This window comes from Tasmannia lanceolata, unplaced genomic scaffold, assembly GCF_043159265.1.
Source record: "Tasmannia lanceolata isolate RefF3 unplaced genomic scaffold, GAP_Taslan_0.1 ptg000012l, whole genome shotgun sequence".
In the NCBI taxonomy this organism is placed as follows: Eukaryota; Viridiplantae; Streptophyta; class Magnoliopsida; order Canellales; family Winteraceae; genus Tasmannia; species Tasmannia lanceolata.
Window position 1 is genome coordinate 37,750,462 of NW_027518689.1, and position 12,231 is coordinate 37,762,692.

At 39.3% G+C, this 12,231-nt stretch overlaps 1 protein-coding gene across 2 annotated transcripts; it reads right to left on the reverse strand.

Moving 5' to 3' along the window:
• Window positions 1-9,652: 9,652 nt before the first annotated feature.
• LOC143888105 (dof zinc finger protein 1-like) lies at window positions 9,653-11,428 on the reverse strand. Of its 2 annotated transcripts, XM_077392407.1 has the most exons (3): window positions 11,071-11,423; window positions 9,808-10,644; window positions 9,653-9,705 (listed from the first exon to the last, which is right to left on the reverse strand). In XM_077392407.1, the coding sequence occupies exons 1-2, from the start codon at window positions 11,092-11,094 to the stop codon at window positions 9,850-9,852; spliced, it is 819 nt and encodes a 272-aa protein (XP_077248522.1). In that variant the 5' UTR covers window positions 11,095-11,423; the 3' UTR covers window positions 9,653-9,705; window positions 9,808-9,849. The 2 variants fall into 2 exon arrangements, with proteins under 2 accessions (XP_077248522.1, XP_077248523.1); XM_077392408.1 differs by having other exon boundaries at window positions 9,653-10,644; window positions 11,063-11,428.
• Between the last annotated feature and the right edge of the window lie 803 nt (window positions 11,429-12,231).

Below are 12,231 nucleotides of genomic sequence, written 5' to 3' on the forward strand. Positions count from 1 at the left end.
ATCTCCTGACGAACCACAAGCGCCTCAAGTATCCAGATCTCTGCAACTTCCAGTTTCCCTGTACCTCTAGTCCTATATCAGTCTCCCCTCCTCTCAGCCCATAGTTGAGATTCTAAAATTCCCTTCCCTTATCTTAACCACACTGACTGTTGGTCTCCGTCCCTTCTCTCCCCCAAACCCTATGCACCCTCTCTCCTCCCTTCCCTCCGACCAAGGAACTAGCAAACAAGGGATAGCTATCCCCATGTCAAACATGACCTTTGGGTATGAGTGGGACATTATTGACATGGCATGGGCATATCCCTTGTTTGTCATCATAAGGTCCTCGAATGGGAGCGAGTGGAGGAATATGAATATGAAATAGTTGACTAATGGGAGATGAAGATATCCAAATCAGGTCTTTCATTATTAGTTTACTAATGGGAGTGATTGGATATCTCATGTTTGATGGAGTTTGAAGTCCCAAAATTGTCAAACTTGGCGGAGTTACTCTAGAATCGATCAGTTTCATGTGGGCCCGAGTGGCTCAAAAGAACAAAACAAGGATATTTTTGTTATGGGAAAATTACGTAGTTTATATGCTTGGGTAGTTGGGTGAAACTATTGTACCATGATCAAGGTTTGCATTCTATATAAGATATTGTTCTTAAACCTTTAGGGTATCCTGTATTTTGTATCTTCACATATGGTGGAAATTTTTACATGTATTTGCGGAAAGGGAGAACCAACTCGTGTTCTTGTTTGTGTTTTGTGTTTAGTTTCCCTCAATTCTTGCATTTGCATCTAACCCTATATCGACAATTCACAATAAATTAGTGTCTGAGTTTTGGTTGGGTTTTGTGATGGTTGTAGAAGCTTAAAACGCAATGTTCAAGTTGAAGATGTTTGCAAGGTTCAAGTTTAAACACAAGGTTCAAGTGAAAGATCCAATTTCAGTAAATCAAAATTGCTAGGTATTCACTTGGAAGAAGAGCTGTAGACGAGTTCCCTACCACATATCTAGGTCTTCCTCTTGGAATTGGTTGACCCAAGAAGAGGGCTTGGGAACCTATTGTGGAGAGGGTGGACATGAGACTTGACTTGGAAGTGAAAACTTGTTTCGCTTGGGGTAAAAATTACTTTAATTAAGGCAGTGCTAGCTAACATTCCCATATACCACCTCTCCCGTCTTAGATGTCCAATAAGTGTAATTAAGAATTGAACAAATTCAAAGAAACTTTTAGTGGGGTGGTGCAAATGACAAGATAACGATGCTTCTCTCTTCTTCTCTTCGTTCCTGATATTGAAGCTAGTTGAGAACCATTACCTACATAGGACACTCAGTGACTTGATCAAGTACATGACAAGAAAAAAGAAAAAGGAAAGGATGCTTTTTTCAATGAAAAGATGCTTTTTTTTTTTGAGATACGTCGGTAAAGCATTGCTTGGAAATTGGTTTTGGAAATGAGTAGGCTCCTGATTCAGGTTAGTCCTATTATGTGTCCAAGTAAGGATTGATTAGCCACCTATATAAGATACTTGTTGGTTTTTTTTTAATGGTATATAAGATACTTATTGGTAGTAGCATCTTGATGAGAAACTCAAGATAATTAAAATTAGAATGTCATAGGGTTGTGAGCATGTTGATAAAAATTCTGCATGTTCTAGGTCTAAAGAAGAGTCTCATCTCTTTGGGTACTTAGTCTCAAACAGGTGCAGGTACACGATTGAAGGTATGAAGATTGTGGAGGATGTCTGGGGTTTTCCGCATCTTTCAAGGGAAAGGTTGGAAATCTTCATGCATTGTTAGGAAAAACGGTTATATATGAAGAAATTAATTATTTCTTTGTTAGAGGATCCTAATGTTGATTCGACAAGGCCATGCTATATGTGTACGGGCCACATGGATGAGCAACATTTAACTAGGCTTAGCAAGTGGGATTTGGCTTACAGAGACAAGATTGAGAAGCTATACTACTGTGAGCACTGTGTGGATGGGAAGAAATATAGGGTAAAGTTCAGTTCATCTGAGTATTGCAATGATGATACGTTTGACGATCTATAGAGTCCCACTAGATATTTTAAGTTGCTTGTAGATTACTTATTGAGGAAGGTCTGGATATATACCTAGAAGACCAAAATGTCTTCATCAGTCATCACATCCATTCAATGGAAAACTATGTCTGAGGTAGATTGGGAAGAAGTTTAAGTGATTGAGTGGTAACAATTATACTAAATTTTTGAAGAAGAAATTTGAGAAGTTATGCATCTGGACCCAGTCAATCTATTGATTATTCTAGCCTTAAATTTTGTTGTTGTCCTGTGTATATTTATGTTAAGGATGGTAAATTAGACCTTACAGCACAAAAATATATCTTAAATCACCCAAGTTCATAATTGATAAGGAAGCAAAGTGATGAAAAGGGAGATGATAGTATCGATGGTCTCAATAGAGGTGAGTATGGTACTCCTAGTTGGGGGAAACATTAGAAACTATCTCGATTGAGATAATTGAGCAGGTGCATCAACAACAAAAATACGATACACCCAAGAGAGCAACTAGGCCCACCTATTGGATATGACTTTGAAGTTATGGTAGCATATGCTTTGCCTATAGAGAATGAAGAACCCACAGAATGAAGGTCCACCAATGATTATGTTGATTGGCTTGCAAAGGAAGGAGTGGAGTGACAATTCATAAAGGTTCAGGATCACTAATACTGACTGCTTAGCTCGGGGTCTCAAGGCGAAGTTGACTGTTGTGCCATGGTCCCAATACGGTGGTTCCACTCTAAGTTGGTAGGTGGTGATTCCACTCTAAGTTGGTAGGTTAATCGGGTTAGCTGCGACATGGTAACAAGTTCTCATTTCTTTCTATGGTCTGGATTAACAGATAAAGTGGTCTAAATATGCACCTTGTCCCCGATGTTTGTATTAGGGCTGCAACTCGGATCGGGCGGGTCGGGTTTTGGAGAACCCAACCCTACCCGAGAAATATCTCGGGTCGGGTCGGGTCGGGTTTTTTTTCGGAAAACCCACGATTCCCAAACCCGGCCCTACCCATGATAAATCTCGGGTCGGTTCGGGTCAGGTCGGGTTTTTTCACGTTGACGCAAATTTTTAAGGAAAATTCTTGTTTGGCAAGGCAACTCAACTCATAGAAGCAGAAATTACACTCACATTACACTTGAATCAAACAATGATGTAATTACACTCACATCACACTTGAATCAAACAATGCTGTAATCAAACAATGTTGTAATTACAATCAAACAATGCTGAATCAAACACTTGAATCAACTCAACTCATAGAAGCAGAAATTACACTCACATACAGTAACAGTGGGTGCGTGGGTTTTCACTTTTAACTTTGGGATAATTACATTTACACCCCCTCTAGTTTCTGACACATCCACTTCCACCCCTATAGTTTAAAACATGACAAATACACCCCTGTAGTTTCAATTTGTTTAAGGTTTGCCCCCTCAGCTGAAGGTTCGTCCATAGATTGAAGGGTTAGGATGATCCGATGGAGCTGATTTTTTGGGCACACCATATCTATGTCAGGACCCATCAAATGAACGCTTTGGATCATCCAAATAATGTGGGCCCCTACCCGAATCCAAACACTACCAAAAAATCATCCAAATAATGTGGGCCCACATTGTTTGGATGATCCAAAGCGTTCATTTGATGGGTCTTGACATAGATAGGGTGTGCCCAAAAAATCAGCTCCATCGGATCATCCTAACCCTTCAATCTATGGACGAACCTTCAGCTGAGGGGGCCCACCTTAAACAAATTGAAACTACAAGGGTGTATTTGTCACGTTTTAAACTATAGGGGTCGAAGTGGATGTGTCAGAAACTAGAGGGGGTGTAAATGTAATTATCCCTTTAACTTTTAACTAACAATAGAAAAAAATTTACATACTATAACTTATGTAACTCGGGTCGGGTCGGGTCGGGCCCCTTCAAACCCGGCTCGACCCGAGATTCATGCGGGCTTTTGAAAGCTGAACCCGGCTCGACCCGAAACCCATGAAACCTGAACCCGACCCAGGCTATTTTCGGGTCGGGTCGATGCGGGTCGGGTTTTACCTGGCTCGAGTTGCAGCCCTAGTTTGTATGGATGTTCATCTAATATCTAATGAATAACATCGACACCCTTTTCTCAAAAAAAGAAAAAAGAAAGAAAGAATGAAAGAACCTTCAACATTTTAGGAAGCAGTTGAAGTAAAGACGTGGTTAGCGGTAACAACCATAGGTGTGAGGAGATGAAATACCTTCACAAAAATTAAACCTGGGAACTTGTTTGATTTACACCCAAGGGAAAGCATGTGATTAGATGCTCCCTTAAAAGTGAATTTCTTATCTTTATAAGCAGTGTCCTCTCAGAAGGATGCCTTTGTGAAGGATTGTTTTGTTTGGGGAAGGGAGAGAATATCATGGAAGTTTTCAGAAGGAATTTCTTTGAGAGGGAGACGGACCAGCTAGCCAGGCTATTAGACACGATTCAGTCTCGTTATATCAAGAGATCAGGGGAAGATAAAAGGGTTTGGACGGAGTGCCCTGATTCGGCGTCGAATCATTTTTTTTCTCCAGCTGGCCCCTCGCCTCTTGCAAGGGTACGGGACATTCCAGTCCCCAAGGGTTTTACTGTGCTGAACATCAATTGGCATCAGTGCTTCCACTACCGCTACCTCTACCCTGCTTAAATAGCAATTTCATGTGTCAGATTTATGGATTATACATTTTGGGGACCTGAATACGAGTAGGTCCACTAGGGGCGACATATTTGTTGTGCGTGTTGTGACTCACAACACGAGCTACATGATGACTATAGTCGACAGTCCAGAAGCATAGTACATGGCATTGACTGATGGATGGATGGAAGTTGTATGGTTGAAAGGGCTAGTTGGTGACTTGGGCATATAGACCCATGTGAGGAACAATTATATCATATGAGGACCAAGTATATCAATTTCAGATATCATTTCATTCGTGAAATCCCATCGGAGAGCATCATTTCTTTGAAGAAGATTAGCAATACAAAAATCCTGTAAATACGATGATAAAGCTTGTTCAAATAGAGAAGTTCAAGCTTTGTTTGGACTCACAGAATTCAAATCAAGGCAAACATTTATTGTAACAATCCATTTTTATTAGGCTATCCTCTCCGGTTCTCAAAAGTGACCTTTCGTTCCACTTCCAGTTACTATGTCAATAGGATCGGGGCTTTTGCTTGTTCCGACCGCAACAAAAAAATCTTCGTCATATGTGGGTTTTTCCTAGTGTTAGAGATACTTATCAATAATTAGCCTAGTAAAAGAAATTAAATATTGTATTCCACCCAAATTCCTCCACCTTTAACTTTCTACCTGTATGCTTTGATGAGAACCAATCACTGGTTGGACAATACCACAAACAGGCCGGTGCAAAAGTGCACCATTGGATGATCCAAACCATCAGTTGATGTGGCTGTTGGAAAACTATTAAAACAGGAGGCATGCTTTGTTCTAACTATCCACTTACAAATGAATTGGGTATTTGGGATCGTCCAATAGGCTGCAATTTTCGCATCATTGGCTGATCCTAACCCTCCAATTTGTGGCAATTTGGTGCTTAGTGTGTACTATTCCATTATTCATTTTTAATTGTCCATTCACGAGCCATAAAGCAAAATGGTTGGGATCATCTAATGGAGTAGAAGCGTAATAATTGTGACATTGTAACCAGAGGTTAAGGTAGATTGAATTTCTAGTTAGTATAAAAAGTGTTATTGGCGGAAAATTTGCAAGGAAAGATACTTTTATCAATCTGAAAGTCAACATGACCCTCACACACACAATTGCGTGTACTATGCAGATGCACTGAGCACATTGTAAAGCTCTCTCTCTCTCTCTCTCTCCAATGGGCAACACCAATTCACGTGTGTAGATCCATGTTCTTACAAAAAGTTTTGAACCATTGACTCTAGGCAAAGAGTTAAGAAACTTGATTCCACATGTTCTTTCGGGATTCACTTAGGATACTTATTCTTTCAAGTTGGTTGACGACAAAGCCAGAGTGGAATTGGCCAAAAAGGAATAGAGAATCGATTAAAGGGAAATTGAAACATATATAAAGAAAGCTAGCTATGTTCCCACAGCCTTAGGGCCTGCTCGTTTAAGATCATGACAACTGATCGATTGTGAGTCGGAAACCTATTATGACAACCGATTAAACGAGCGGGCCCTTGGTGTCTAGCCATTTAAAAAAAAAAGGCCTTTGGCGTCAGATGCATAGCTCCAGCCCATTTGTATTGGCTATGTAATCTTGGCTTTGAAATCATGTAGCTCACAAAAGACTGGCTCATATATGTGCGAATCTTGACAACTTAACCTGAAAAGAGCAATGGTTAGTTAGAGATGATGGTGTTTATGTTGGTTAGAGGAGCTAGTTTGTGAGCTAACGGGGTGATGGATTCTGTTGGATATGTATCTTGTTTCCACATGGTTATAAGAAGGTCTTGATTAGGAGATAGGTAAGGAGTCTCACTAGTCGTGGGTAGAGAGAGAGAGAGAGAGAGAGAGAGAGAGAGAGAGAGAGAGAGAGAGAGAGAGAGAGAGAGGGATTTACTATTGTGGTGAATGGTTGAGTGTGAGTATTTTATCTTATGAAGAGAAGTGTTTAATCTTGGATGAGAAAGAGGGGAAACGGTTAATCTTTTGTAGGCCCGTTGTATTCCTTATCCTTTTATTGTTGCTTTCTTGGAGCGGAAGATCACGATCCTTCCCGTGAATGTAGTAGGTCTTTGTACCAAAAGACAAGAGATGAGGGCTTAATCATGGAGGCTAAATCATGCGTCCAATAAAATGACCAAAATATCCCTACTTTTTGCATTTTTTTTTATAAAATTATTAACCCAGAAGTTAGGTATTTTGGTCACTATCCACTCCCCGTTTTCCATGATCTAATATGCAAATAGTTTTTAAGGTAACTGTGATTATTTGAAAATAATGAAATAATGGTTCTAATAGTTCAAGAAATGAGAGGTTAATAGCTTCCAAAAGAGCCCTTAATTTTTCATAAGAAATTAGATTAGGAAATAAAATAATCTTGTTTGCAAATTAGATAGGAAGAACCAAATCTGGGGGCACCCAAAGACCCTTTTAAATTTTAAAAAGAATTTCCCAAGCCATAGTTATTTTGGTTTAGTTTTCTAAAGACTCATTTAAGCGTTTTTTGGTATTTTACATTTGCACTAAGAAAGCTTGTTTTCACTTCTAGCAATGTAATTTGCTATTAAGGTAGCTGCTTGAAGAGCCCCTTCATGGGTTCCTCTATTTTTGCTGTAACTAAAGGGTAAGCAAAACCATAATTTCAAGAGAAAAAATCATTGCAACTGCATATAGGTCATCTAGTTCAAAGTGCAAGTATGATTATTGGACGTAGGACTTGGCATATATATGACGAGTGGCTAAAATGGTCAACCCATATGCTTTATGTAATATGTTGGATCTTGCGTTCATGGGCCTTCGATCGGAAATCCATGATCTTATCATGGCCATTGGTGAAGATTATCATGTGACAAATCCCAGACACATATGGCAGACATCTACGTACAGATTTCTAAAATTATATTTATATATATTATTTTGTACAAAAATCAATTTGTACATGAGTACCCTATCAAATTCATGGCATGTGCATTAGGCACCTTTGGCATGTGTATAAACAAGAACTATGTGAGTGTATATCCCTGAGAATCACATAAAAATCAGTTTTATTCTGACAAATTGAAAATCCACACCACCTTAAGAGAACACTGAGTTCTATTATACAGACTTGCACCCAAACTATCTCCTAATCTCCTTTTTGCGCACCTCATCTTCAACCCCAGCGATCTTCACTTTACACACAAGTTAAGGTAACAGTCAGCAGCCATTGGTTGAGTAGAGTTTGATTAACTAGGTGTTTGTTAGCAGGGATTTTTCAACATAGGGGTATGTTGATAATAGTTAATCTAGAAATCCTATACTTGCGCATTTCAAATGTTGATCCTACATTTCATGAGAGATTGGGAGACTTGGCTGCAATTCATAATGTCTGACTTGCTTTGGAAAAGCTTGGTCCTGGCTTTTTTTAGGATGGCTTACATTTGTTCTACTTGATTGCCAAGAAGAGCGTTCGAATATTAAGGGTGCCTTTTGGGACGATTCTCATTCTCCTGCCGGAATAGTGAACAAAATGGGGGAAACAGGAGAATGAGAATCGCTCGAATCAAATCTTCGTGGCTTCGAAAAATCAGACAAAAACTCATTCTCTTGCACCGTTTTGCTGAGATCTGGAACAACTCCGTTCTCTTTCTCTACACGGAAAAAATGAGACGGCGAATCGTTGCCCAACGCACCCTGAGTTTTCTTTTTTCTTTTTTCTTTTTGAATGAAAACGAATTAGATTAAAGAATAAGGAACCGAGGGATCAGCCCGGCGATCGAGAAGATCAATCTACTACCCAATAACGAAAGGGAAAATACAAAAAGAACAACAGATTCCAAGTCAAGGTGGCAGGAAGTAGAATGATTCCAATGCCTAAGTTAGGTCACAAGATTTTGTAAGAGATGGAATAGGATGGTTAAATGTTCGTGGCTTTCAAGGGAGGTGAAAAATGTAGTTATGTCAGTTATAAGCATTTTAAGGTGTCAAGAGTTGAAAATTAGAAGGAAAGAGATGGAAGATTCAAATCATTACCAGGCAGTCAACCCAAGAAAATGGTGCACCCACATCTTTTAAGCATATAGAAACTCAAATGCCAAACAGGAAAGAAAACCAAGATGAGAAAGAAGAAAATAAAATAAATGGAGGGTCTATATTTGGGTCAGCTAGTGTTGAAATCAGTGATATTATTCCTCAGCACTCATGCCGAAGGGAATGTTTTTGTGGGGCCTCTCTCTGCCAAAGACACAGCTTTGCCAGTTTTAAAAGGGAAAGTTGGGGGGGTTGGAAGAAATGCTAGACCATACATGGAAATGGAATGGAGGAGCTGATATAGAAATCATTAGGTAAGCTTTTGGTTGAGCAGGTGAATTTGTTTTCAATACAATCTGTTCCCTTGGTTTTGAATCTTTTGGTTCTCAACCCCATGAAATATAAAATCAGAAGGGTTGGGAAGAGATGCACTTTTTTGTTATAATAATGTCTGCATTAACTCTTCCAAAGTGGCCTAAACATTATGTCGTGTGAAGAACCTCTGGATGATGGTGCTTACCTAGTTATTTTGTCTTGATCTTCTTCTTCATGAATGTGCTTCCATGCCTGGAAGAATCTTCTAAATGGTGCAAATGAAACCTGACATTTCAGACCTGCCTGAAAAAAAAAGAGCTCAAAAGAATTCAAGCCATCATTACAGCCTACTTAAAAGGAAGAATGACAACCAATCCCACTCAATCCCATGTTTGTTTAATCGTAATAAAGAAAGACATAAACAAGTATGTTGTCCATACAAACTTTCCACATTGCACAAGCTCTTGACATTATTTCCAAACCCACCAAAACATTTAACGCTTGAGTACCTTTCTCTTTTTGGAGATAGAAATTCATGAATTAGGCCATGGTGCAGTCCAAGAAATAGGCTTCTTCTACATGTTGCCCTTGCAAAAAATCCGGGCTTTCATGACCTCTTTTTCTTCCCCCCCCTTACACAGCTAAACTCCACTTTATCATGACACCCTTTTGAAGCCAACCTAAAATAAGCTTCAAATGTTCACAATAATTAAAAAAAAGAAACAAAAAAAGTCCATGTATCCTATTTGTTAGTTCTGAACAAGTCCAGACAAGTCACCCACCATGAGAGAAAGCGAAAGCACCAGCATGTTCTTCTTCTTATTCTACCATGATCCCCCACCTAACATCCTATTCCAATACCCAGAGGGTTCTCCTTGTCCCCTATTCTGCTCAAAATCAGTGTTTGAGACCTGCTTCAAATCCTCAAAAGGAAACAACAGCCTTCCACCACCTTCCTGAACCCCTTGAACATTTCCATATGCACCACCAAGCCCCTCCAGTGGAAAATTAAGTGATGGCCTAAATTCATGCAAACCAAACCCAGATGGGTACACTGAATTCGGACCAGGGATCGGCATCGGCATGAAAGAATTCAAACCCCTAGCACCAGTTCCACTCCTCAGAAGCTCCATAGCTGAAAGAGAAGAAGTTATAGATGAAGGGTTGTTTTCCATGTTGGGTAATTCAACAAATTCAGACATATTGTGGTAATCTTGGGTGGTTTGGAATGAAAGATTTAGGTCCTGCCCTTCATGGATTTTAGGGTTTTGAGAAGGGGAGTGTGAGGAGTTTTGAGGGATGAGATCAGGTAACTTTTTGGAAGAAGATGAAACTGGGGCTGATGATGAAGATGATGATCTTTTGTTCTTCCTTGAACCTCCTCCCACTGGCACATTCCTTAGAGATCCTCCTTCTGTCCAATACCTTCTACATGTCTTGCAAAAGTATCTTGGTTGAGTGAGACTGTAGTTGTTGTAGTAACAAAACTTGGTGTTGGTGGAATGGCACCTAGGGCAATTCAAAGCCTGTTCTTTCTGAGGCCTTGTTCTCCTCTCTATTAGTGGCCTAGAGCATGTGGTAGAGACCATCTCCTCCATGGGTTTCACTAGTCCAATTTCCTGAAAACCCAAATAACAAAAACATAGAAAAAGAAAAACACCCCCAACACACAAACACACAGAAACTTCAAGATTATTAAAACAAGAAGTACAAAGAATGAAAAAGAAATTCCATGATCATACAACCAAAAACAGATAATATTGACAACAAGAACAAGATAATTAATCTATTTCTTCCTTTTATCACATAGGCAAAAAATAAAATAAAAAGTAATTCCTTTTGGAATTCAATGACGATCTTTAAACAAAAGCAAAGGCATGGAGTGCACTATTTTGAAGATCTAAGAGGACCCAGATCAAAAAACTCACAAAAGCTTCATAGAACCACAAGACCCAGAAAGAACCTTTCAAAATTAGCTCAATATCTTGAAAAATACCTAATTTTACTGTTCAAAAAACCAGTAAGCAGATTTCATACCCAATTACCTGTGGCCATTGAGCAGTATCCATGGAAACTCGTGCTGATCTGCCTCAAGACTATCAATTCCTTTGCTTTGGCTCTCTTCTAGTGCAAGGAATGTTTGAGATAGTTTTCAATGAGTTTTTTTGTATTGGTTCACCATATGGTAGTGTGTATATGTGTGTGTGTGTGAGTGTGTGTGTGAGAGAGAGAGAGAGAGAGAGAGAGGGAGGTGTTGTTTATTAATATATTTTAGCAATATTATTATAGTAATGTTTTTCTTTATGTGGTCATTTTTAATGGTATTAATTTCATTTTTGGGATATTTTTTTACGTGGTGGAGTGTCTTTTCTGACCATGGAATGGGAAAGGAGAATTTTTGCTTCAGGTTTTAGGGTTTGCATTGGTGGATGGGAGAGAATTCGAGTCCATCTCCAAAGAACCGAATTTTGTTGGGAGTGTTGTGTGGGTCCCATTTAGAGACGCTGACTCGGCAGATTTTCAAAGAGAGCAAACCCTCTGATGGCGCAAAAGAGGACAAAAACAAACTGTGGGGCCCACTTAATGCGCGGGGACAAAGGAGAGAAATTAGGGTTTTTCTTCTTTCCATTCTCATTCCGCTAAATCGAAGGCCCCATGTCCAATTCCGGTATTAATTTTTTCCCGTACCCAAGTTTCCGTTTAAGTGGTGAAATATCGGCCCATATGGCTCGGCTCGGCTCGGCTCGGCTGAATTTAACAAACCCCAATAAGTGCTGAAATTCCACCCCTGTTGTTTTGTCTTCTTCCAAAGTAATTGTATTTCCCCCTCTTTTTGGTGTGTTCTCTTGCACATAAAGCACCTTTCAAGAAAAAAACAAACAAAGTGGGGTGGAAATGCTGGGAAAGAGGGTGGAAATATAATTTAGGCCCTTTATGTTTGCAAGAAAAACATTTCTGTTGAAAATTTTTCTTTACATGATTCAAAGGAAAATGAAACAAAAAATGGTGAATTTAAAAGGATATCATTATACATTGAAGGTCTCTTAATAATAGTTGACTAGGGTTGGTTCAAATTATCTTTTCCTTTGCAAAGTTCTCCAACAAATTCATGCAAACATGGCCTATTTTTTTTCCCTCTCATCTCCATGGTGGGGAGACAACCAAACGGAGCTTACTAATACTACTTTAAATTGTCCATGCAAGTG